This window comes from Symphalangus syndactylus, chromosome 4 (genome assembly GCF_028878055.3).
Source record: "Symphalangus syndactylus isolate Jambi chromosome 4, NHGRI_mSymSyn1-v2.1_pri, whole genome shotgun sequence".
In the NCBI taxonomy this organism is placed as follows: Eukaryota; Metazoa; Chordata; class Mammalia; order Primates; family Hylobatidae; genus Symphalangus; species Symphalangus syndactylus.
The window spans coordinates 82901877-82928311 of record NC_072426.2 but is presented as its reverse complement, the minus strand read 5'-3'; the positions used below and the strand labels follow the sequence as shown (position 1 = coordinate 82928311).

Genomic DNA, 26435 nt, shown 5'->3' with positions numbered 1-26435 from the left:
GCATGGTGGCGGGCGCCTGTAGTCCCAGCTACTCGGAGAGGCTGAGGCAGGAGAATGGCGTGAACCCGGGAGGCGGAGCTTGCAGTGAGCCGAGATCGCGCCACTGCACTCCAGCCTGGGCGACAGAGCGAGACTCCGTCTCAAAAAAACAAACAAACAAACAAAAAACTTTATCCTTATGGGTATAATAAATTATGGTGGTAGCCCTCTTGATATTGAAATATCTGGAATAAACCCTGCTTGGTTATTACATATAGTCATTTAATACACTGCTGCATTCACTTTGCTAATATCACCTTTAGTTTTCTTTTAAATCTTTATTTAATACTTGGATTGGTCTTCAGTCTTCTTTTGAAGCCTGCCTGTATCCAGTTTCAGAACTAAGCTTACACCAGCTTTATAGGATCAATTTGGGGCTGATAAAGAGCCCTGTGGAAATGTCAGCTGTCTAGCGGCTGGGTGAGACTCAGCTGCTCGCCGTGTAGGTCTGTTTCCAATCACTATATGGAAATTGGCCTATTTTCTACAATTTCTTCTAATTTATCTTTTCCTAAGTTTTTATCCATTTCTCTAATTTTTCAAATTTGTTGCCATATTACTCTCATTTAAAAAATATGTAATCATAATTACTGTTCTTTTTTTTTAAGAGATGGGGTCTTGATATGTTGCTCAGGCTAGACTGCTGTGGCTATTCACAGGTGTGATCATAGCACACTACAGCCTCAAGTGAGCCTCCTGCCTCAGCCTCCCAAGTAGCTGGGACTACAGTTGTGCACCACCATGGTGCCTGGCTATAATTACTCTTTTTATGATTCCTTTTTTATTCCAAATCTTGCATATGTTTTTTTTCTATCTCTTTTTTTCCATCAGCCTCATGAGGAGGTTATTATTATTATTTTTTGGACCTTTCAAAGAACCAGATCTTGGATTTACTATCCTCTGGCTTTCATTTGCTTGAGTCTTTATAGTTTGCAAAGTTTCCATTTTCAGAAGAAGAAAGAGACCCAGGAACATTCTGTGGCTTGCTCAAGGTCCCACAGCCTGCTAGCAAGTGGCTGAGCTGGAAGTTAAGCTAGGCGACTGACTCCAGGCTGCTCCAAGAGATCTCTGAGCCAAGCTTTTGAAGGCACCATCAGTGGTGCCTGGGATCTCCAGGGATCTCCCAGCAATTTTGCCTTTTTTTAGGTCACCTGTCCCTTTACCTGCTGCTTCAGTTTCTTAGGCACAGGGCTTCTTTCTGGTAACAGACGGGAAGCTCCTCTGAGGCTATGTGCCTCGGGAGACCGTGGGGAGCCTGGAATCTAGAGTCAGATGACCTGGCTTGAATCCTAGCTCTGTGGCTGGCTATGGGCACCTGTGTCTCAATTTCCTTATCTGGGTAAAATGATCAACATCAATAGAGCCCACTACCTAGGATGGTTGTGGTGATGATTACACAAATAAAGATAGGTTATCTAAAACCCCAGTGGTCAAATGTGCTTCAGAATCCAGAATTTTTAGGATTTTAGCAGTGGGTATACTTCGTTATGTGCCATCCCCGGTCTAGGGCAACATACTATTTTACAATCAAACAGAGCAGTATTTCTGCAGTGATCCACATGCATATCACATTGAATGGAGAAAGCCTCTAAATAACCTCACCTATTGCTTCAAAGAAGGTTTGTTTACAAACAATAAATTTGCTGCACAGTTTTGAAATATGCAGCAGTTTTCAGATTTTTTAGATTTAGAATCGAGGGTAAGGGATTGCGGACTGTGCAGGTTAACCCACAGGATAGCCTTGGCATGTGGCTGGTGCCTGACCTCTCCAGCTACTATTGTGTCCACAGCTCCCAAGGTCCAGTTCATGGACATTATTTGCTGAATGCTCATCTGCCAGTCTCCCATGGTGCCCCCTGCGCAGTTCCTCCCTACTCCTAGGAACCTATGCCCAGTCCAGTCCTGGCCTTGGACCCTGCTGTCTGCATACCAGCTAACAGCCTGGCAGCGGGCTGGTGCCAGGAACAGGGGGAGATAAAGCCCTGTGCCCGCCTGCCTTTCCTCCAGGGTCTCCCTCTTCCTCCTGCATCATCTCAGGTGGATGTTAAGAACTCACATCGTCATCAAAGGTGGCATACCAGGACTGGCCTGGCTCCTGACCCCAGAACCCATGGTGCCCCTCAGTGGTCTTGGTCTCCAGCTCAGCCCACAGCTTCACCTGCCTGGCCCCTGGCAGCACCTTGACTGGGGGCCCTTGGTCAGGGTGCTGGGGTGGAGAGTGCAGAATATCATCCCAGGGCAGGTCCTCCACAGTGTGCCTCCACCGGCCAGGGGCTTCTCAAGTTTGCCTTGGAGAGTAGACCCCTCTCTGCCCCTATGGACAGCCCACCTCAGGGCCTGCAGGAAGCCCTAGTGTCTTTCAAGACATAGCTTCCTCAGTTGGAGTGTGAATGGAGCCACCCGGGAGCCCTGGATCGCGGAGGACTGAGCTGCTCAGAAAGGTGTGCCCCCTAGCAGCCTACCTGGATGGCAATGGGGACAATCTTGTTGGCCAGGTTCTTATACAGCAAGCAGATGGGAGCAGCCAGGAACTGGAGTGTGCAGGGGTCTGTTTTGTTGGCATCGATGCCATCCAGCAGCTCAAAGTCCACGATGAAAATGTTCCCTTGCTGCAGGAGGCAGAGAGATGTGTCCAAATCAGGCTCAGCAGATGGACCAAAAATCAGGCCTGGGGAAAGAGTGATGACATCTGGGGACCCCTCTCCCTTTCCTGCGACTCAGCGGAGTTCAGAATGTGTACTTCTCTCCTCTGACTCCAAGGCTGGTTGATTCACATGGAAGGTGTTCACAGGTTGTGACAGTTCGGGGTAAGGTAAGGAATGGCAGCAGCTCATTCGGCATTTGTGGTGTCTGAAACCTGCTTGACCGGCACGAAAGATGAGAGACCGCCCTGAGTGTCAGTTTACTAAGAAGAAAGAGGTTAGGTGAAATAGATGTGACGAGTTAAATGCCAAAAAATGATGCTGCCGAAATCTACACAGAAGTCAAAACTGGGCGAACTCAACCCCAGTCAGAGCCAGGACAGGGGTCTCCCTTGGGAGGAAGAGACAGGAAGCGGGGCGGGGCTGTCCGCCGGGTAGGATAGGGGGGCTGCGGGGGAAGGAGGAGGGGATTCTGCACAGACAGGGGCATCTACAGGGGTTGAGAGGGGTCTCCAGGAGGTAGGGAAGGTCTGCGGGGGCGGGAATGAATGCGTTTCTGGAGAGGGGCTGCAGAAGCAGAGGGGGAAGGGTCTGAAGTGGCTGGGGAGGTGGGGGTGGTCTGCAGGGTTGGCGTGTTGTGCCCTGGTCTGAGACTGGCCACACGGCGGGTCATTTGTGTAAATTCGTCAGGCTTGCTGACCCGCGGATCCGTGCCCTTTGCTGTGGGAGCCAACACACCTCGACACACAACGAGCGTGCCGGTGAAGTGGGAGGCGGGCGGCTGCTGCGAGCCGCGCAGTGGGTCCCGCAGAGGGGCCCCTAGGAACGCCAGGTGCAGGGTAGGCCTGCTGGGCCGGGAAAGCAGCGCTTAGGCCGGGGGCATGGCCGCTCCTTCTGAAGCCTTTTCTGTTTCCTGAGTGATGAAGGAAAGGGTGAGGGTCCCGGCTGCGGAGGGGTCAGGATCCACTCTGCCTGGAGACATCCCAGAGCGGTCCCCTGCAGCTCCACCGACCGTGCCCACACGTAGGACCCCCGGGCTGCCCGGCGGCACGCAGGACAGAAGCCACCCACCCAGGACGGCAGGAGCTCGGAGCCTGGCCACCGCCCTCCTCCTTTATGTCGTGTGACACCAGGGATGAGCTCTGAGCATCTGTCGCGATGGGCAGGGGGAGCGGGGGTGGGGACGGGGACTTTCCCCGCGGAGGCACTCAGGGCACCTTGTGTTGAGGGGGGCAGGTGGAGATCCTTGGGTTGGTCGGGCACATTGGTGTCTAGCCTTCTAGGACTACGGCTGGACAGCTGGACTTTGAGAGCTGAAGTGACCATCAGACTCTATCCAGAAGGAATGAGCCGCTAATCCAATCTTGAGACTACCCAGGCTGGTGAAGGTGATACTGGGAATAGGAGGCCTGGGATTTGGGGCCAATGCCTGCAGCATTTCTCTGTTATCCCGAGCCTCCCTTTCATCTTTCTGGAAAACCAGGGGCGGGCCTACCTTTCATTTCTGACGTTTTAAGATTCTGCTTCTGACAGTGGAGTTTTTGCCTGTCTAGAATCCCTGTCCCCTCTGGGTCAGCGTATTCCATTCTCCTGGCCGTGGGCACTGGCTCACAGAATCAGTGAGGCCCGAGGATGGCCTAAGACATCTGCTGGGAGTGCTGGGAAACAGGGTCTTTCTTGCTGGGAGTGGGTGGTGTTTGCTAAGCTGGTGGAAGGTAAATCTGAAGCTGCTGGTGATCATTCTTTACCTCCACATAAGGAAACCCTCCTAAGGAAAAAACCACCAGAGGCAGAGGATTGAGACATGGAGAGAGAGAGAGAGAGACAGTGCAGGGGATGATCTGAGCCCTGGTCCCAAATGAGTTAGCATTGCTTTTTACTGTTGCCTGAGCCAATAGAGTTGTTGGATTAAACCAAATGGAGTTGATTTTTTTGATTTGAAACCAAAGAATCCAAATATAAAGTCTAAGAACTCAAACAAACTTGAGCTGGAACACTGAATCAATACCAACAACAGGGATACAATTTCTCTATTCATGTTCCGGAAAATAACTGCACATTTTAAAAAACAATGGAGGCGTTTTTAGTAGGCCACAAGCTTGCTGTAGATCACTAAGGTGCTGCCAGATGGGTAGCGTGAATGACTGTGGGGATTAAGAATCATGCTGGTGTGTAGGAGATGGGGCAGTGTGTGTTTAAGAGTCTAGTCAGTGAGGGGTGGGTCAGCTCAAAGGAAAGGTGACCCATAACCCACGTGCCCTGGAGGTGGCCAGGACTCCCAGTGGGAGGCTGATACCCTGCCCAGGTGCTGAGGACGGCCGCTCCTTGGCTGCTGGGTGCAGAGATGGCTGCTCGGAGTTTTCCAGTTCTAGGATTCCATATGGCTTAAGGTTCTATGATCTCTGACTTGAAGTTTGAAACCTATAACCACCGAATCAATGTTACTACGTCTAGCAATTCAGTCCACTCAGGAACACAGATGCTCTCTCAGTGTGTGGGGGATTGTAACTGTCAGCTGTTCACATGACCAGGAAGTGCTCTGGGCCTGGTTGGGTGCAGGAGGAGGAGGTTAGGAAGCACTGCCTGTACTGGGGCAGGAGACTTGCCCAGGGACTTCAGCTGGGTGGGTGGCCCTCTAGATTCAGGTGGGCCAGGTACTGGGGCTGTAGGATTATGTCTAAAGGGCACCAACCATCCCTCTCCAACTAGGGCCCCAGGGTAAGCTGAGCTCAAAAGACTGGAAGCAGCAGAGGCCACCTGGACACCTGGGGATAGGCAGCAGGGCCTGGGTGGCAGGAGGCCCCATCACGCTGTCTCCATGGGGAAGAGGCAGGCTGATGGGCCAGCGCCTGTTGCTGAGCCCCACCAGATCCAGGTGGAGTTGGTTTGAACTTCTTCTGTCTCAAGACTAGGTCAGCCTTGCAGCCGGAGGCGGCTGAGTCTGCAGGTGAGGGTGGGGAGGAGGATGCAACAGGAGCATGGGCAGCAGCATTTCTAACGAGAAAGTCAACCATTCTGTTGGGTTTCTCCTCGTGCCCCTTTTTTATCCTCACACAAGGTCTGCTTCTTTCTCCAGTGTTCTCCCCTTTGCAAGGTGGGTGACAACCGATGACCTTGTGTATAAAGCACCTGTCACAATGCCTGTCCCACCACAGGCCCCTAATCAAGGGTCCTGTAATTATTGATACTGATAGTGAAAATATTGACATTATGTTCCCAGACTCGAGCATCATGGAGAAACATTCCCTGCAATTCCTCCTCTGATGTTGCACAAGACAGTCTGCATAATGCCCAGGACCCTGGCTGACACTGCTGCCAGGAAAAGGAAGCGGCTGCTCTAGGCCAGATGGACCTGCAGTTAGCATCTTGGGGGCCTATGAGCACTGGCCAGGAGGAAGTGCCTTCCACCTGACAGACTGTGACCTTGGCCACTTCCCCAGCCCATCAACCCCTACCTGGACCTCCTGCTCCAAGCTGAGCTGCCGCTCCAGGCTGCATTCTACCATCTCCGTGGTCACCGGAAGCTTCTTAGGCAGCTCTGTACAGCGCTGGATCAACACAGGGTTGCAGCCATTCAGGAACTGGTAGCCAAACATCAGGTCCTCCTGCCAGTGATTCATGACCCGCTCTACCAGGAGAGAAGCGAGGCCCACCCTGAGCTCTGAGTAGAGGGCAGCCAGGGCCGTGGCCCTCCTGACCTCACCTGAGAGCAGAGTCCCTGCTTGGTCTCCTCCCCCAAGTGCTCCCTGGATGGGCACAGCTCCAACTGCTGCCCCCTGCCTGTCACTGGGTCATGCTGTGGCACCAACTCATCATACCTGAGCTGGCCCTTAGTAGCTCAGAAGACTCCTGGGGCACTCAGGTCCTTCAGCCCAGCATGGAGTGTCCAGGATGGAAGGAGGAGGGCGTGGAGGAGAGTCTCTGGGGGCAGTTTGCCAAGTTTCGTTCCTTATGTGCTGATTTCAGCACCTCTTCTTGTCCAGCCATTCCTGCCTCCTTAACGTCCTTCCCATGCCATGACTGGCCACTATGAAGCTAGTGCTCTCATCAAACACATCCTAGTCCAAAGGAACCCAAAGTTGCTTTCATGTAAATGCCTACAACACAAGCCAAGTTCTGCCTTTGCTCTGTTCAGAAGCACAAATGATTGATTTGTGCCAAGAAAATGTTCTGATACTTTTGAGACTTTTGATAGTAAAATGAGGTCGAGGGTGCTCGAGCTTGAATATCTGAGGAGGAGAAACCTCTGGGCACAAGGGTGACCACAGTGATGGCAAAAGGTGTGGAGTGTAGGGGGTGCTGTTCAGGGTGGCATGGTGGCAGCGAGGCCCCCATGCTGCAGCAGGTAGGAAAGCCCTTGTCAATTTCCTGGCAAGTCTCAGACAGGAGAGCAGCATCCTCTGTCCCCAGCACCACTTGGGCCCCCAGAGGCACACTCACCAGAAATAGTGTTGCTGATCTTGACAAAGATTTTCTCAAAGTCAGCGAAGTCATTCCAAGAAGACTGGAACATGTGCATGAAGCGGTTGATGAACAGGTTCTCCATCCTGCAGACCAGGAGAGAGATCACCTTGTACACACCAGCCATGCCTCCCTCTGCAGAGCCCCTTCACTCCGAGCTCTCAGGGGTCCTCACAACCCCGCCCCCTCCAGGCAGCTCTGCAGAGGCAGATGAGTGGCTTTGCAGAACCAGGACAGAAACTGGCATCTATAAGGGATGCTGTTCTACTGCACCTCACCTGTCGAAGAGACAGGCCAGTACCCTCCAGAATAGCCTACAATGCCTTGAATTCCATTCACACATGTGTTCATTCATTCATTCATTCTTTCTTTCACTCATCAGGGACTTGCTGTCCCCCACTCGGTGGTCCAGTCCCTGAGAAAGCTTCTAGGAACAGAGATCCAGCTGCTCTACTGTGTTGCCTGGATTTTGGGGCGATGAACAGTTCAATTGACTTGAAAACTCATTTATTTTCTGCTAAATGGCTCCGTGCTTGGTGCTGAGGAGGACAGAAGTTTCCAAATGCTCACTGCATAGGACAAGAAAATAGAAACCCAAGGCCAGAGCTTGCTAAAATCAGAATGCAGGCTGCAGGTACTGAGTGAGATGTGAGTGTATGAGCAATCCCCAGGGCTTCCTGGAGGAGGCAGGGTGTGGGATGGGTCCAGGAAAGGTGAAAAAGAGGGGAGAGGCTTCCCAGGCTTCCTCCATAACCCTGCAGGGTGCAGGACAGGAGCGTGGGAGTGCTGCCCAGTGTTCACCATGACACACTGTGCCTCAGTTTCTCTCTCTGGCACACAAGAGACTGAGATTAACAAGATAGCCTGTTGCCTCTCCCCCGTCAGTGCTCAATCACTGCCCGCTCTTCGGCCTTGACTCTCGCAGCCCCTCAGAGCTCAGGCCTTTGCCTTGGGCCTTTGCACATCTGTTTCCTTCAGGCTGGAATGCTCTGTGCCCCTTTCTTTTCTGCTGTGGACTAAATTGTGCTCCCCAAATTCATGTGTTGAAGACTTGACCCCCAGTGTGATGGCATTAGGAGGTGGGGCCTTTGGGAGGTGATTAGGGTTAGATGAGGTCACGAGGGTGGGGCACCCATGATGGGATTAGCGTCCTCCTAAGAAGAGGAAGGCACCAGAGGGCTTATTCATGCCCTGTCCCCCTTTCTCCTCTGCCAAGTGACCATGCTGTGGGAACACAGAGACATCTGCAAGCTGGGAAGAGGGCCCTCACCAGCAAGTGGATTGGCTGGCACCCTAATCTTGGACTTCGAGCCCCCAGACCTGTGAGAGACAAATGTCTGCTGTTTAAGCCATCTGGTCTGTGGTATTTTGATGTGACTGTCCCAATAGACTATGCCATTCTCTTACTGCGCACATGGGGTGTGTCTGGAGGGCTCACTGGAGTGATGCTGTCTCTGTTCATTTCCTCTGTAGCTCTTACTGTGGCTTAAGTGCAAACTCATGTGTATGAATCTGTGCCCGCTGCCCTATGCATGCTGAGGGCATGGTCATGTCTGCACTTTACTCAGCATTGAGCCCAGGACTCCTAGTGTCCAGAGGGGCTCATGCAGCATCGCCTCATGGACTAAGAGGTGACCTCACCTGGTGCAGGGGACTGTGCCCGGGGCACTCCTCTAGTGGCTCCCCTTCCTGCCCACCCCCGAGGAGGCAGCCCTAGGTGGCCAGGACCCAGTGCTCTGCCTGGACCCACTTCTCAGGTGGAGCATGGCTGGGTCTGAGCTGTAGACACACACCTTGTCATGGGGAAAGCTGGGGAGTCAGGGACCTCCCCACATCCTCCTGATCCAGCAGAATCAGAGGATGGAGGCTGTGGAGAGCCTGGCTGATGGGACACAGGGCTTGGTGACATCCCAGCTCTGTTGTCCCAGGGGAATCACCCTGTGAACATGCATGAAGGCAGCAAACTGGAGCAACCACAGGGGGGATCTCCTAGGATAAGCAGGAGACACTGGGGGTCTCTCCCGCCTGCCCTGCCAGGTCTAGGGGTGCATCCAGGCAGAACAGCAATCCCCTTCCATCCTTTCTTAGCTTAACAAATGCTTCTTTCCTTTGTCCTGGCTACCCTCGGTCTCCTAGGAGGCCATGATGCTTAGGAGAGGGTCCTGGGGCCACAAGGCTGGAGGCCTTTGTGAGTACTATCTTTTTCTCCTCATGTGTCAGGACGAACAAGCAGCCTGCAGGTGACCAAGAGGGTGTACTGCTGGAAGTTGCCATGGCACAGCCTGGGCAGTGTGGCCGGCTTTGTGATGGGCTGCATACAGTAGGTGCTCAGTGCTACAGCAACCTGGAGCTGTCGAATAATACCAGCATCATCTTCCAGTCCTTCTGGTACCTTCTTCACTTGGATCCAGCCCCTCGTGGGGAAGGAGGGGCTTTTACACAGGTGCTTGCTTCCAGGGAGGCTGCTGTGGCCTCACCATGGCTACGACCAGCAGCCAGGCACTGGAATACCCAGAGAAGCTTCTTTCAGCCTTGCTGCCTCCTTCCTCCCCCAGCACCCCTCGTCAGCTGAGTGTTCTGGGCTAGGAACCCTTGTCAATCTGGAGGAGTAAACCTCACTGTAGCATCTGGTGTCAGTCTGGGTGGGGAAAAGAACTTATTTCTGGGAGATGAGAGGCCTTCCCAGGCCCCGAGAGCCCTGTAGGGCCTGAAGATGGCCCAGCGCCAGATGGTGCCCCAGAAAGAGGTCCTGTGCTGGCGCGCCTGAGGTCCCGGGTGGTCGCTCGCCCCTGTTCTTTGGAGGAACCAGGAGTGAGTCACCATCTACCTAGCTGGATCTGTTTGATCTCAAAACAGGAGGTTTACTCTGAAAACAGGGTGGGTGTGGTAGTTCTCAGAAGAAGCCACAGATCTAGGAAGAAGTGGAGTTAGGAGGAACATATTTGCATGTCATCTAGAGGCAAAATATTTCTATATCCTTACAGAAAACTGGAATATTCAGGGCTTCGAAGATCCGCTTTTGTAAACAGAAGGAACCTGCAGGCCAGAGAGGGCACCAGGCTTTTTCAAGGCCACACAGGCAGGTAACAGCCACCTTGATCACCTGGCCTAGGGGTGGTGACCTAGCTTTCTCCTGAATCTTCAGCTTTCTCCTGTGCCAAACTGTGGCCCAGGCTGGGCACCAGCTGTTGGCCATGTGCCAGGTGAGCCCCCCACCCCTGGCCCCTACTTCTCTCAGGACGGGCCACATTTCTGCACTGTCCCGCCTCACTGGGAAGGAAACTCTCTTTCTCAATTTCCTTTAATGAGGAGGCCATTGAGGTTCACCTGACCTCTGTCTCCCTGCTCTTTCCTTCTGCTAACAGCTTTTCCATTTTTTACGCCACAGTTGTGCTGTGCAGGGCGGGAGCAAAGCTTGCTGAGGAGGGCTGGCCCCCTTCCAGGCACAGCAGGTGGCTAGGAGGAACTGCGTGCCAGAATTACTCAGAAGCAGCGGCAAGGAAACCAAGCTGTCCCCAGCCAGAGGTTTAACGGGGAAGGCCTCCTTGGTGACTTCAGCCAAGTTTCAGTTTCCTGCCAGTGGGCACTGAGTTTAACCCACTCTAGGGGGTGAGTGTAGCCGTCCAGATTTTAGCAAGGGCCCTAGGGGATTCTGACACAAGCTATACTTTGAGAAGCACTGCTGAAGAGTTTGCAATGTTTTCCAAATCAATTTGACTACAGAACAAATCGTTTTTTTGAGGGAAACATGACTTCATGCTTTGTATTAACTCTTGGTCTTATTTTATGACGCATTTTTAACAACAATGTGATGCTACCTTAGCAAATAAAATTGAAATTTTCTAGCCTTGTCTAACTTTTAGATGGGATTCCCCCCTACATTTTCCAAACAAATTTATTTTACAATGGGACACATCTCTTGATTTCATAACAAAATTTAATGAAAGTTAGTATGTTTTATAGGCATCAGTTAATAGAAGGGGATTATTTTTTAAATTTCCAAGGATTACAGAGGCTTTCGGGTAGCATTTGGGAAGTTAAGTGGGAGAATCCTACTTGTGTCACAGGAAGTGGTTCCTATGAGTTCTTTGGTGACTTGGGGCCAAATGGTTTCTGAGTTGGGATGACGATAAGAGGGGATGTGGTCTTCTTCCCATATACAAACCCATGCTCTGCTTTCCAAAGCCAGGCCAGCAGGCCCCCTCCTCTTCCCGCCTCTCTTTCCTCCTCCATCACTTCGCCGGATCCCCAGCCTGGGCCCTCACCCTTCCTCGTGCTGGTACGTCCCTCCCTTCCTCCACACGCACTCTGCCCGTCCACTGAGCTCAGGGCCCTTCTCTTCTGGCCTGGCCCCTCCGCAGCCTTCCTTGCCTGGGGGACTATCGCTCCTTCCCTGCACCCCTGGTGCCTTTTGTTTTTGTCTTTTGAGACAGGGTCTCACTCTGTCGCCCAGGCGGGGGTTCAGTGGCGCAGATCACTGCAGCTTCTACCTCCCTGGCTCAAGCGATCCTCCCGTTCGGGCATCCCCGAACACTGGGATTACAGGCGTGAGCCTCCGCACCCACTCCCTACGGATCATCCCCCTTCAGGACGCTGCCATCCATGTCGCTGGGTCGCCTGGAGCACGGGGCATGTGGCTGGCCTGCGGGGCTGGGGCAGGGCCGGTGGGAGTGGCTGCCCTCAGAGCGCACCCCCTAGGCCTCTGCCTGCCCCTAGGCTCCCTCTCCCCCGTCCCTTGTCGGGAGTCCCTCGTCAGCTTCTCTGCTCAGCCCGGCTGCGCAGCGCTGTCAACCCAACCCCTGGACTCATCTTCGCCCCAGCCTCCTTCGTGCCCAGCGTCCCTTGTAAATGACCCCCCGGGCGGGGTGCCCCGCTTTCTCCCTCGGCCTCTTCCCTGTGGCCTGCTCTCCGCCCGCCCGCGCTCGCCCGGCCTCCCTGCCTCTGAGCCTTCACCTGACCGCAAAGGCGGCCAGGGCAGCCTTCGCGCGGCTTGACTGTCACGGCTCTCTATTTGCCCCTGGACGTGGGAAACTCGGGCTCATAGCGCCTCTACGTACACTGCAGCACAGACTGGCGTTTCCCACACCGCCTTCACCGGAAAGCGCCCATGTGGTCCTGGGGTGAGGGCGGCTCCATCCGCCACCCTTCCCGGGGCTGCTCCCGCCCATTCTCATAGGAGGAAATCGCAGGGCGTGTGAGCCCCCAACCCCTCGCTCCCACCTCTTCCAGGACCGGCCGCATTTCTGCACTGTCCCGCCCCACTGGGAAGGAAACTCTCTTTCTCAATTTCCTTTAATGAGGACATTGTCTTTTCCGCCCTGCCACCCCCTGCAATCGTCTTCCAGGCTGCAAACAGTGAGTGGGGAGGTGAACACATCAGCAGCTGCTCCTCCCTCCACACCACCAGGAAATTTCGCAAACCACTTGGCTCTAGGCTGCCTGGCCTCACCACACCTGTGCCCACAGTCTCTCTCCGCTGCAGCCCCCTGTGCCATTCTCCAGACCCCACGTACGTCTGCCTGGGCCCAGTAAGACCTGGTCGGATGGCCCCCGGCTGCAAAGCCTTCCTGGGCCCCATCAGAGAGGACGCCCAGGTGCAGCGAGGGTCCCCTGCCCACCCCGCAAGCCCAGGGGCCCTTCCAAGATTGCAGCCCTAGGCCGGTGTGTGATGGTGGAGACACGGTCCCAGAGGGCCTGAACCAAGAATGGAGAAGACAAAGGCTGTCTTTAGGGAGAAACTTCCCTGAGGGGCTGATGTGTGCGGTCCCATTTTAATCTCACAACAGCCCTGGGGAGGAGCTGGGGCCCGGTCTCATTGTTCATTTGAGGACACCGATGCTCAGGGAACTTAGACTACTTCCCTAGGGTCCCCCTAAACCCCACTGGCCCAGGGCCCCTCTCCCAGGCACCCCTCATCCCCACACAGGCTCCTCTAAGCTGCTTCCCTGTGGTCCAGCCCCCTTGGCTCAGCTCCTCAAATACAGGGACACCTCTTCTCTCCGCCGCAGAACTCAAGGGTCTCCGTCCACTGTGCCGGCACAGAGGCGGTGCTCAGAGTGGGGCTAAGCTTACTGTCCAGCCAGCTGCGCCAGGAGGGGCAGAAGGATTCCTTCGCTCTGCTCCTGCCAATAGGCCATCACTCAAGGGGTAAGTGACAGGACGATGTGGAGAAACGTGGGCTGCAGCACTTCTGGGGCCGAGGGCAGGGTGGGCAGCACTGGGGAGCACAGGGGAGGGGACCTCACTGAGGCCAGGGGCTTCTAGAAGCTTCTGCAAGGAGGGGCCCCTCACCCATGTCTTGGCCAAGAAGTGGGGAGGGTGGGTGTGGCAAAGGAAACAGCCAGGTCAGAGACAAGAGATGCTCTGCAAAGCCCTGCTGGCTCCCCACGGTGGAGCATCCTATGCATGTAGGACCCGAGAGACGGCAGGGACGGGCGCGTCCCTATGGATGTGTCTCCATTTCTGGGCAGAGATGTCTTGGCTCTCACCTGCAGTTGAGCCAACCAAGAAATTATATTTACTTTTTAGAGCAAACTTCCAACAAATTATACAAGCACTTGAGAATGAGCCCTCCCACTGTCTTGAGAGATGGAGCCCAGGGAGGCAGCTGGAAAGATGCTCCTGCCCTCACTCAGGAGAGATGGTGGAGCTGGGAAAGGAGGAGGCACTCCCTGGGACCCAGCAGATGGACTTGACTCAGCAAATAGATGCAATCATATGTGGGGGGTGGGGAGGCCCAGAAAGGCATACAGGCCAGTGGTCTTAATCCTGGCTATACACTGGAATCCCCCAGTAGCCCTAAAATACAACTGTGCTGGACTGTCCCTGGTTCCACAGTTTGTGCAGAGTGGGCAGCATGGCGTCTGTAACACTAAACACACAGGATTGAGAGCCATATATCTAGGCTGTTGTTAGCCATGATGGGGATACATGAAAAGGAGGTGCACAGTTACCTTCTATACCACAGGATAGGTGCTCATTAAACCCTGTTAAAATGGACTGTGACCCAGCTGGAACTCAGGGGCACTCAGGGGCCAGGTGGGTCACACTTTCATTTTAATAGGATTTAATGAGCACCTATTCTGTGACAGCTGCTAAGATACAGAGGCTCCTGAGATACAGAGATGACAATGACCTTCAGAAACACTGAGCGGAGATAAGAAAGGCACAGTCTGACCTTCACTCCACCATTAATTCCTCCATCCATTCATCCATCCATCCATCCATCCATCTCTCTGTCTACACTTCCATCCATCCACCCACTCGCTATCCACCCATTCGTTATCCACCCATCAGTCCATCCATCCACCCATCTATCCATCCATCCATCTCACTATCTATCCATCCATCCATCCCACTATCTATCCATCCATCCATCCCACTATCTATCCATCCATCCATCCATCCACCATCCATGAATCCATCCATCCGTATATCAGTTTCTCATCTATCCCTCCATCCACCCACCATCCACCTCTTCTTCCCTCCTTCCTCCTTCCCTTCATCCATCCATTCATCATCCATCTCTCAACCCATCCATCTGCCTGTCCATCGGTTTGATTGTCCATCCATCCAGTATTCCTCCATTCCCTCCAAACTGGGTGGCAGTACTCTCCACCTCACTACCTCACCATCCTTATCATTCCCTCCAAACTGTCTCTTTCACAAGGGCCTTCTGTCCTGCTTGTCCCATCCTGGTCTGGGACCTATCCCACTAAAGCTACATGGCTTTGATCAACAATCCCAATCCCAGAGTAGGGGAAGGGAAGTGAGCCCTTAACTGCCATGTTTCCAGGGAGATGGTGGATACTGCTGCATTACTAGTCCAGATGTTAGGTTTTAATTTTTCTCTCTAGTAGACCCCAATTATGGTAGGAGAAAAATGCCCCAGCTTTGGACACAAACAGATTGGGATTCAAATCCTGGTTTTGCCAATTTCTGCCTAAATGACTTTAGGCAAACTCCTTGACCTTGACCCCTTGGAGACTCAGTTTCCCCACCTAGAAACGGTCAATAATATTATTTACTTCCCAGGATGGCCACGAAGCTTATAATAGATTATTGTACCCCCCCAAAACAATATATTATTATAATAATATTATTATTTTAAGCTTTGAAGACTGGCTGGGTTCTCAGCCCCGTCTCCCTGCTGGGTGTGCAGACCCAAAGCCAGGGTCCCACCCTAATAGACTGTCACCTTTGGGTGTGGGGTTGGCCTGGCACTGGGAGGTGCTAGTGCTCCTCAGAGGATTCTAGGTGTAAAAGGAAATGAAAATCTTTGGACCCCAATTCACTCTGCCAAAAGGGAAAAATTAAGCTGAAAGCTGAGTCATGCAAGAAACGAAGATAGCTACAGATAAAAGGTGAAAACCTCCACAGGTAGCTCTTGGTGTTCACCTTATCAAGTGCTGATGCACTAAGCACAAGAGGAATGCATAACTTGATTATTCCCCTACCTGCTCCTTTTCTTTTGCAACATGTGGATTCAGTAATGTGACCATGCCCTCCCTTTCTTCCCTCCAGCCTGTTTTTCTCCTTTAAATATTGATGCCCTTAAAGCCATCTTTGGAAAAAGGCACAGACCACCAACCGTTCCTGTGGATTTGTGTTCCTTTTTTCCATGTATGTCCTTTTTTTTTTTTTTATTATACTTTAAATTCTAGGATACATGTGCACAATGTGCAGGTTTGTTACACATGTATACATGCGCCATGTTGGTGTGCTGTACCCATTAACTCGTCATTTACATTAGGTATATCTCCTAATGCTCTCCCTCCCCCCTCCCCCGACCCCATGACAGGCCCTGGTGTGTGATGTTCCCCTTCTTGTGTCCATGTGTTCTCATTGTTCAATTCCTACCTGTGAGTGAGAACATGCGGTGTTTGGTTTTTTGTCCTTGCGACAGTTTGCTGAGAATGATGGTTTCCAGCTTCATCCATGTCCCTGCAAAGGACATGAACTCATCCTTTTTTATGGCTGCATAGTATTCCATGGTGCATATGTGCCACATTTTCTTAATCCAGTCTATCACTGATAGACATTTGGGTTGGTTCCAAGTCTTTGCTATTGTGAATTGTGCTGCAATAAACATACGTGTGCATGTGTCTTTATAGCAGCATGATTTATAATCCTTTGGGTATATACCCGGTAATGGGATGGTTGGGTCAAATGATATTTCTAGTTCTAGATCCTTGAGGAATCGCCACACTGTCTTCCACAATGGTTAAACTAGTTTACAGTCCCACCAACAGTGTAAAAGTGTTCCTACTTCACCGCATCCTTCCAGCACCTGTTGTTTCCTGACTTTTTAATGATCACCATTCTAACTGGTGTGAGATGGTATCTCATTGTGGTTTTGATTTGCATTTCTCTGATGGTCAGTGATGATGAGCATTTTTTCATGTGTCTATTGGTTGCATAAATGTCTTCTTTTGAGAAGTGTCTGTTCATATCCTTTGCCCACTTTTTGATGGGGTTTTTTTTTCTTGTAAATTTGTTTGAGTTGTTTGTAGATTGTGGATATTAGCCCTTTGTCAGATGAGTAGACTGCAAAATTTGTTTCCCATTCTGTAGGTTGCCTGTTCACTCTGATGGTAGTTTCTTTTGCTGTGCACAAGCTCTTTAGTTTAATTAGATCCCATTTGTCAATTTTGGCTTTTGTTGCCATTGCTTTTGGTGTTTTAGACATGAAGTCCTTGCCCATGCCTATGTCCTGAATGGTATTGCCTAGGTTTTCTTCTAGGGTTTTTATGGCTTTAGGTCTAACATTTAAGTCTTTAATCCATCTTGAATTAATTTTTGTATAAGGTGTAAGGAAGGGATCCAGTTTCGGCTTTCTGCATATGGCTAGCCAGTTTTCTCAGCACCATTTATTAAATAGGGAATCCTTTCCCCATTTCTTGTTTTTGTCAGGTTTGTCAAAGATCAGATGGTTGTAGATGTGTGGTGTTATTTCTGAGGGCTCTGTTCTGTTCCATGGGTCTATATCTCTGTTTTGGTACCAGTACCATGCTGTTTTGGTTACTGTAGCCTTGTAGTATAGTTTGAAGTCAGGTAGCATGATGCCTCCAGCTCTGTTCTTTTGGCTTAGGATTGTCTTGGCAATGCAGGCTCTTTTTTGGTTCCATATGAACTTTAAAGTAGTTTTTCCCAATTCTTTGAAGAAAGTCATTGGTAGTTTGATGGGGATTGCACTGATCTATAAATTACCTTGGGAGTATGGCCATTTTCACGATATTGATTCTTCCTATCCATGAGCATGGAATGTTCTTCCATTTGTTTGCATCCTTTTATTTCATTGAGCAGTGGTTTGTAGTTCTCCTTGAAGAGGTCCTTCACATCCCTTGTAAGTTGGATGCCTAGGTATTTTATTCTCTTTGAAGCAATTGTGAATGGGAGTTCACTCATGATCTGGCTCTCTGTTTGTCTGTTATTGGTGTATCAGAATGCCTGTGATTTTTGCACATTGATTTTGTATCCTGAGACTTTGCTGAAGTCCCTTATCAGCTTAAGGAGATTTTGGGCTGAGACGATGGGGTTTCTAAATATACAATCATGTCATCTGCAGACAGGGACTATTTGACTTCCTCTTTTCCTAACTGAATACCCTTTATTTCTTTCTCCTGCCTGATTACCCTGGCCAGAATTTCCAACACTATGTTGAATAAGAGTGGTGAGAGAGGGCATCCCTGTGTTGTGCTAGGTTTCAAAGGAATGCTTCCAGTTTTTGCCCATTCAGTATGATATTGGCTGTGGGTCTGTCATAAATAGCTCTTATTATTTTGAGCTACATCCCATCAATACCTAATTTATTGAGAATTTTTAGCATGAAGGGTTGAATTTTGTCAAAGGCCTTTTCTGCATCTACTGAGATAATCGTGGTTTTTGTCGTTGGTTCTGTCTGCATGCTGGATTACATTTATTGATTTTCGTATGTTGAACCAGCCTTGCATCCCAGGGATGAAGCCCACTTGATCGTGGTGGATAAGCTTTCTGATGTACTGCCGGATTCGGTTTGCCAGTATTTTATTGAGGATTTTCGCATTGATGTTCATTAGGCATATTGGTCTAAAATTCTCTTTTTTGTTTTCTCTGCCAGGCTTTGGTATCAGGATGATGCTGACCTCATAAAATGAGTTAGGGAGGATTCCCTCTTTTTCTATTGATTGGAATAGTTTCGCCAAACTGACATGATTTTTAAAATTCCCTACATGGTCAATGTGCAGATTTAAGGACCCCTACACTCAGTAGCCCTGGGGTAGGGTTGGGGGATTCATATGTTTAACAAGCAGCCTAGAGTCTCTTGATAGCCTGGGCAAGCTTTAAAAGGCCCTGCGGACATTCAGATGAAACAAAGGTGCACAGAACCTATATCTCTGCCATTTATAAGCTGGGGGCCTTGGGCAAGGAAGGTAGTCAACCTCCGTATTCCTCAGTTCCTCAGCTGTAAAATGGGGATGATGACTGTGGCTCCTTTGTGGGGTTGTGACGGAGGAACAGGGGACATATGTCCTGGGATCAGCACTGGCAATTTGGCCATTCTTACCATAGCACCTGCCATCTTGGTGACAGCCTGGACACAAAGCCTTCACAACTTTGAAGTGGCCATAGAGAGGATGAGATATGGATGGGGAGGAGGCATTCCAACTGAAGACCCCTGCTTTGGGCCAAAAACACATGTATGTCTGGTGTCTGGAGTCCTCTAGGTCGTGACTTTTTTAAAGATACCAGTTGTCCTGCAATTGTGCATTGAGAATCCACTCTATGGCCAACGTATCATCAAAGCATTTGGCTCACCTAGGCTGTTCCCCCAACCCAAGGACCCCATGAAGAAAGGAGTGAGGGTCCAACCCCCAGCACCAGCCACTGGCTGCCCAGAGTCCCTCAGTTCTCGTAAACTTACGCTTTGGAGTAATTCAGAACAAAGTCCACTCCTTTTTCACTATCAAACTGGATATCACGGGGTAAATCCTTGTGGCATTTGGCATCAATGCTCAAGGGGAAGCCAGGGTTCCACTCCATCCATCTGAGCATGAGAAAGGAGAAGAAATTGAGTTAAATGCTGGCCTTTGGTCTGCTCCCTCAGCTGAGGGCCGCCCACACTGTCAGACGATGTTACACGGGGAGATTGATGTACCCAAAATAAAGTCAACACATCATAGGCTGACCCTGTGTCCAGTAAGGTTCTGGGACCTCTTCCAAAGTCCAGCAGCACCAACTTTGCTGTGCCTTGAGCATCAGAGTGGGAACCCTGAGACTGGGCTTACAGTGGTACAGGTGTGAACCACTGCATAAAAAGTTCTGAAGGTAGTCTAGGGAAACCTCACTTACTAGAGGTGACACTGAACAGTAGAGGCCTGCCTTGGCAGTCACTGGAGGTAGAAAGCGTTAAGGCTAATTAGCCGGGCGTGGTGGCGGGCGCCTGTAGTCCCAGCTACTCGGAGAGGCTGAGGCAGGAGAATGGCATGAACCTGGGAGGCGGAGATTGCAGTGAGCCGAGATCGCGCCACTGCACTCCAGCCTGGGCGACAGAGCAAAACTCCGTCTCAAAAAAAAGAAAAAAAAAAAAAAAAAAAAAAAAAGAAAGCGTTAAGGCTGCCCAGCCACGCCCAACCTGGACATCCACCATTCTGCCAACTTGGTCAGTGTGTGCCCTGGACTGCGTACATGTCCTGCATGTGGCATTTGGGGAAATGGGACAGTTCTTATGCCTTCACAATAGGACGACAAGGCAGCAGGTGGCCTGGGAGAGGGACGCAGGCACAGACGGCTAAAAGGCTTCCCTCTCTCACCTGCTGGCCAATAGCAGCTTTAGAGATTATTACAATCAAAACAGCTTCCCCAAAGACAAGCCATGGACTGCATCCAGTAAACATGCTCAGATCCTGACATCCTTGAAACTTATCCTGTGGCACTGGGCATTTGCGTTTTTGAAAAATGTTTATTTTGCTTTTCTTTTTGTTTACTTATTGACTAAACTTAAATTGTGAAAATGTCAGAGGTATTTGAACCACAGTGACTCTATCTTGAATAGGGGCTGGGTAAAATAAGGCTGAGACCTACTGGGCAGCATTACCAGGAGGTTAGGCATTCTAAGTCACAGGATGAGATAGGACACTGATGCAAGATACAGGGCACAAAGACCTTGCTGATAGAATGGGTTGTGGTAAAGAAGCTGGCCAAAACCCAACAAAACTAAGATGGTGATGAAAGTGACCTCTGTTCATCCTCACTACTCATTATATGCTATTTATAATGCATTAGCATGCTAAAAGACACTCCCACCAGTGCCACGACAGTTTACAAATGCCATAGTAATGTCAGGAAGTTACCCTATATGGTCTAAAAAAGGGAGGAACCTTCAGTTCCTGGAATTGCCCACCCCTTTCCTGGAAAACTCATGAATAATCCAGTCATTGTTTAGCACATGATCACGAAGTAACTATAAGTATGCTCAGTTGAGTAGCCCATGCTACTGCCCTGCCTATGGAGTAGCCATTCTTTATTGCTTTACTTTCTTAATAAACTTGCTTTCACTTTATGGATTCACCTTGAATTCTTTCCTGCGGAGGTCCAAGAACCCTCTTTTGGGGTCTGCATCAGGACCCCTTTCTGGTAACAAAACCAAAATGAAATCCTGTTAATTTCTTTGGGGAGGGAGAATGATTTTGTGTTTGTTTAAAAACCAAATTTTACATTTTAGGGTTTTAGCTTTTTCATTTATATTCCTAATTCTCCTTCCTTTTAAAATTTTCTTTTGAGAGGAAAGTAAAGTGTCGAGATTTTGGGTCATAAAAAAGTCCTGAGTTCTTTTAATATGATCTTGTGCTTTGACTTTCCCCAAATCCCAACTGTCACAGTGTCCTCTTGGCCCAGTAGCCTCTCCTTAGGATCAAAAGAAGTGAACAGGGACCGGATATGATCCTTCTGACAGCAAAGGCATTTTGTCAAGTGTTTTCTGTTATGTGGCACCTTACATTTCTCACTGTTGGTTTATTTAGAATATTCTACGTCCTCAGACTTTAAGAAAACCTTCCATTTTTGCTGTTTGTATTAATGCCAATGATAGTATATTAACAAGGATAAAAATGTGGACAAGTCTACAAATTTTTTTTGTTTGTTTTGGAAAATGACTCAAGGCATCTCCAATATATATCTAAAATTGAGCCACTTAGTAGCCTCACTGGTAGTAATGATCAATTAGTTAGCTATCGTTAGTCATATCAATTTAAATATTACTGATGATTTTCTCTTTGCCTGGACAGTTCAAGGTCTCTAGTTAATTTTACAAGCTCAGTGGAGCTGGATGTTTTTCAGTATGTAAACAATGAGCCATGCAAGGGCATCTGTGCCAGCAAATGGCATTAATGTTTTCTTAAGTGAATAGTCCACTTGGACAGATGTGGAATACTTCTTCAGCACCAAAAAGACCTTCTTGCCCCATGCCCTGCCCTAGTCTGTGGAGGGTGGCAGCACCAATGGGCAGAAATGGCCCATTTGTGTGGTTAGAAGACGATGGCCTCACAGCACATGGGGACAGGACAGCTTGCTTGCTAGTTCACTACTGCCCCCCCTGAAACCAAATGTTTATGTCCCTTCCACTGCAGGTCACTGCTGCTTGGGAGACCCTGACAGGCTGACCTGCACAGGAGCCGAAGGCATGCATGGCCACAGACATTAACTGGTGGAGATGGAATCCCACTCAATTGAGGAAGACCAAGTGGAACACCCAGGCAGAAGGAACAAGGAAGTAGAAAGGCATTTAATTTATTGGAAAAAAAATAAGAGAGAGAGAGAAAGAGAGAGAGAGAAAGCAAGAGAGACAGAGAGAGAGAGAGAGAGAGAGAGACAGACAGAGAGATCCTAAGGGGATGCAGTTAGTATAATTGGAGTGTAAAAAGACTTTCTGTAACCACAAACATGATTTCTGAATGAAGACTTCAATAGAGAAACAAAGAGAATAGTCACTGTGAGATGTTTGGTCTCTTGTATTAAAAGAAAAGCTTTAGACAAATTAAATTTAGCAGAGTTTAATTGAGCAAAGAACAATTCAAGAATCGGGCAATGCCTAAACCAGAGCAGGCTCAGAGTGACTTTGATGCTGCCTCGTAGTTGGATAGGATTTATGGGCAGAAAAAGGAACATGACGTACAGAAAATGGAAGTGAGGTACAGAAACAGCCAGATTGGTGATGGCTCAGCATTTGCCTTACTTGAGCCCAGTTTGAACAGCTGGCCACTGTGAGTGGCTGAAGTCTGGCCGCTGTGATTTGCTGAGACTTGGTTACTTGCTATGAGAGTAGGTGACAGTCTGTTTATATGTCCAGTTAGGTTACAGTTCACTATGTACAGAGAAACTTTTAGGCTGAATTTAAAATATGTAAGGAGAAAAGTTTAAGCTAAACTCATTAACACCTAGAAGAGAGAAGGTGTTCATTCAACAACTAATTATGGAGCACCTACTATGTGCCAGGAAGTGCTTTGTGCAAAATAGAAGAACATGTAACCCAAATACAGGGTGAAACTACAAAGAAGTGGAAGCTATGAGAGACATAAACCAAAAATAAAACTCTAAGCCCCTGAACTGACTGATGGACCCTCCCCTTGGCCAAGGGCATTCCAAAGTTAACCTGAAAAATTAGTTCAGGCCATGATAGGAATGGGTGGCTAAACGTGCCTCATTGTACTCTCCTCCTCTTGGAATTCAGGCACAACTGATCAGCATTCACATCAACACAGAGACGTTAAGCCCGATAGAACAGACTCTTTAAGATTGATAAGAAACATTTACAATTGATTCTACCTGAAGCCTGCTACCTGGAGGCTTCATCTGCATGATAAAAACTTTGTTTCCATAACCCCTCATCTTAACCTAGACATTTCAAGTTTTTAGATAATAATTATTTTAAACAGTTGCCAATCAGAAACTCTTTGAATCTGCCTATGACCTGGAAGCTCCTCTCCCCCAAGTTGTCCCACCTTTCCAAAACTGAACCACTGTCCATCTTACATGTATTGACTGATGTCTTATGTCTCCCTAAAATATACAAAAGCAAGCTGTACCCCAACTACCTTGGGTGCATGTTCTCAGGATCTCCTGGGGCTGCATCATGGGCCACTGGTCACTCATATTTGGCTCAGAATAAATCTTTTCAAATATTTCACAGAGTGTGACTCTTTTCATTAACAGACATGAAAGCCAGATACAGATGTAATATGCAAGGAGTAAAAGCTCCAAAAGGAGAGAGAGTAATATATGGAGAAGTGAAAAAAAATCAAAGAAATAAAAGAACTCCTTTAAGCTGAAAAATACTTCAATATCTTAAGTCTGTGAAAGGAAATTAAATTTTAGGACTCCAAACCCATTTAGCCAAAGGGAAATGTCAAGCTGGTAACTGTATCATGCAAACCTGCCTCCCCCTTTTGGTTCCTAAATAAGATGGCTATGATGAAAAGCTACATGTCTCCACCATATTTTGCTCACAAGGAAATTCCTAGTGAACCATTAAAATTTCACCATGGCAATGCAAATTGATAGCTTATCTTTACAAGTGCAGTCACCCACCAGATACAAATGCATATCTGATTGTTCCCCTGCCTTACTTTATCTATGTTCTCTTATGCAAAATGCAGACTCCCTGCATTTTTCCTCTGCCTCATTTGTTTATGTCATCTTATGTTAAAAAAATGCAGATTCACTGAGTCAGAGAAAGGCATGAATGACTATTTTTCCCTGCCCTGCTCTTACATGAAAATTGTGTACTTCTCAATATCCCGCCCTTTCCCGCTTAAATTTGGAGCCCTCAAAATCACCTTCAGAGAAAGACATAGTGCTGTCTCCCGGGCATGCGTCCTTAAACTTCGCAAATAAATCTTCTAAAATGATTGAGACTTGTCTCATCATTTTTCTCAATGACAAGTCCTAGGTGGGGGGAAAAAAAAAAGGAAAAAGATACACCTAGGTATATACTAATTAAATTTTAAAATGTCCAAGAGACAGGAGAAACAGACAGAGAGAGAAGGAAAGAGATGCAGAGAGCGAACGAGAGAGGAAGAAAGTGAGGGAGGGAGGGAGATAGAAACTCTAGGAAAAGAAATAATCAAACTGTCATTAGATTTCTCCTCTGTCATTCTGAAAATGGGAAGACTGAAGTGTATACAGACTTTTTTTAGACAGTCATCTAAGCCTCTCATATCGTCATCAATGAGGGCAGGGGAATTTGTCTGAGGGGATGGGTAGGGGGACAGGAGGACAAGCACAGACTCAGATCTTACACTACACATGGACCTTCTGAGGAAATTAATTGAACACGTTCAGCTGAACAAAAATTAAATTAGAATGAATCAATAAACTCCTAAATACAGCAAAGAATATTCATTATAAAACTATAGCAAATATAATAGTAAACAAAGAAAGAAAAATATGAGAGGGATGTTTATCACTACTACCACTACTTGTTTTGGGAATTCCAGCCATGCAATAAGAAAAGAATATCAGTGGTGTAGATAATGGAAAGTAAGAGACAAAATCATTAACATTTAGATAATATGAGCACATTAACTAACCAGACTCACTAACAACAAACAAACAAAAACAAGTGATTAGAACCAATGAAAGAATTCAGTAAGGGACCAACACATAGTAAATGTAAGAAACAAGTAATTTATGTTTATCCCAGCAATATTTTTGCAAACAGAAAAATATCCTACTCAGAACAGCAAGTGCTAAATGTAGAGTACCTAGAAAGGTGAAGGACCTGCATGAAGAAAACTAGACATTCTATGGAAGGACATTGACACAGGATCTAGAGAGGTGGAAAGACACGCTGTGTTCTTGGATGGAAAGACTGAATCTCACTAAAAGGCCAACACAGTTATGTGAACTTCAAAGTAATTCTCATTATGAAAATCTTAAGAAAGAACAGCGAGATATGAAACAGACATTAACATTTATTAGAAAGTTATGATAACCAAAAGCTGGTGCTGGGGTCTGGAGTAGAAAAATAGGCTAACACATAAAGTGCAGAAACCGACCCAGAAACTATGTGTACATAATACAAAACTCGCCAACACTTATCCAGTGCTTTCTATGTGCCTACTACTATTCTCTGTGTTTTCATGGTTTAACCTATTATCTCAAACCCCTAAAAGGAAGGCACTGTTATTTCCCCCATTTTACAGATGAGGGAACTGAGGCACAGACAGATTAAACAACTTTCACAAGACTGGAGAAAGTGCCAGTAAGTGTGAGTTGAACCCAGACACTCGAATCTAGAGCTCATGACTGCCATCCTATGCCAGCTTGTACCGTGGGTATCACCAAGTCAGGAGGAAGGACATCATCCCTGTCATCCAAGTCAGGAACGAATGCTACCGGGAGAGTTCCACCCAGGTACGTATGAAAACACGTGGCAGGAGTGGGGCATGGTGGCACACGCCTGTAGCCCCAGCTACTTGGGAGGCTGACGTGGAAGGATGGATTGAGCCTGGGAGTTTGAGGCAGCAGTGAACCATGATCATGCCACTGCACTCCAGCCTAGAAAACAGAGCAAGACTATGTCTCAAAAAAAAAAAAAAAAAGTAGATGAATGAAAGGTCTAAACTCAAAGAGGAAATTATAAAAGTATTAGACAAAATTACAGGGGAAGTATTTGGGTAACACTGGGATGCAGAGGGTTTTCTTAAGCAAAGCAGGAAACCCAAAAGTTATAGATGTAAACAATATATAGTTAATAAAATAAAGAACTAAAATCTCCTGTGGCAAAAGCAACAGAAGACAAATAATAAATGCTATACATATGTAACAAATGGATACTATCCTGATATAGAAAGAGCTCCTTTAGATTAATAATTGAAAGAACAATAGGGAAAAAAAGCTTATAAATAGGCAATGCAGTGATGCTTAACTTAGTGGTCAGGGGAGTGCAGACGAAAACAACCACAAGGTCTTAGGGATTTTTAGACTGTCAAACAAGGTCATCGGGTACCGACAAACGTATGGATGGGTAAAAGTATCTTTTCATACACTGTTGGTAGGACTGTAAATTACTACACAATTTTGTGAAAGGATTTTTGTCGGTATTTCTCTGGAAATGGATCTGCCATTAATTAAAGCACCAGTACATCAAGATGTTTGTACAAGGTTGGTTCTGGCAGCATTGTTTGTACTGCAATACCCAAAAAAACCGAACACATCTACAAATGGGAAATGAACTGAATGTCAGTGAATAGGCGAATGGCTAAGTAAATTATGGTGCATTCCCAGAAGGCAAGGAATAAGTAGCAGTTTAAGAAG

At 48.3% G+C, this 26435-nt stretch overlaps 1 protein-coding gene across 5 annotated transcripts in view; it reads right to left on the bottom strand.

The window, feature by feature from the left end:
• The window catches only part of ALOX5 (arachidonate 5-lipoxygenase), a 76870-nt gene that overhangs the window by 15121 nt on the left and 35314 nt on the right, over positions 1-26435 (bottom strand). For 4 of the 5 annotated variants that reach the window (XM_055275284.1, XM_055275287.1, XM_055275285.1 and 1 more), the window contains exons 4-7: positions 19045-19167; positions 7122-7228; positions 6137-6309; positions 2502-2648 (exon numbers count right to left, since the gene is read on the bottom strand). In XM_055275284.1, coding sequence (XP_055131259.1) covers positions 2502-2648; positions 6137-6309; positions 7122-7228; positions 19045-19167 — 550 coding nt within the window. Of the gene's footprint in view, positions 1-2501; positions 2649-6136; positions 6310-7121; positions 7229-19044; positions 19168-20691; positions 20754-26435 lie in introns of all 5 variants that reach the window. The other variant, XM_063638046.1, reaches the window with a different exon arrangement.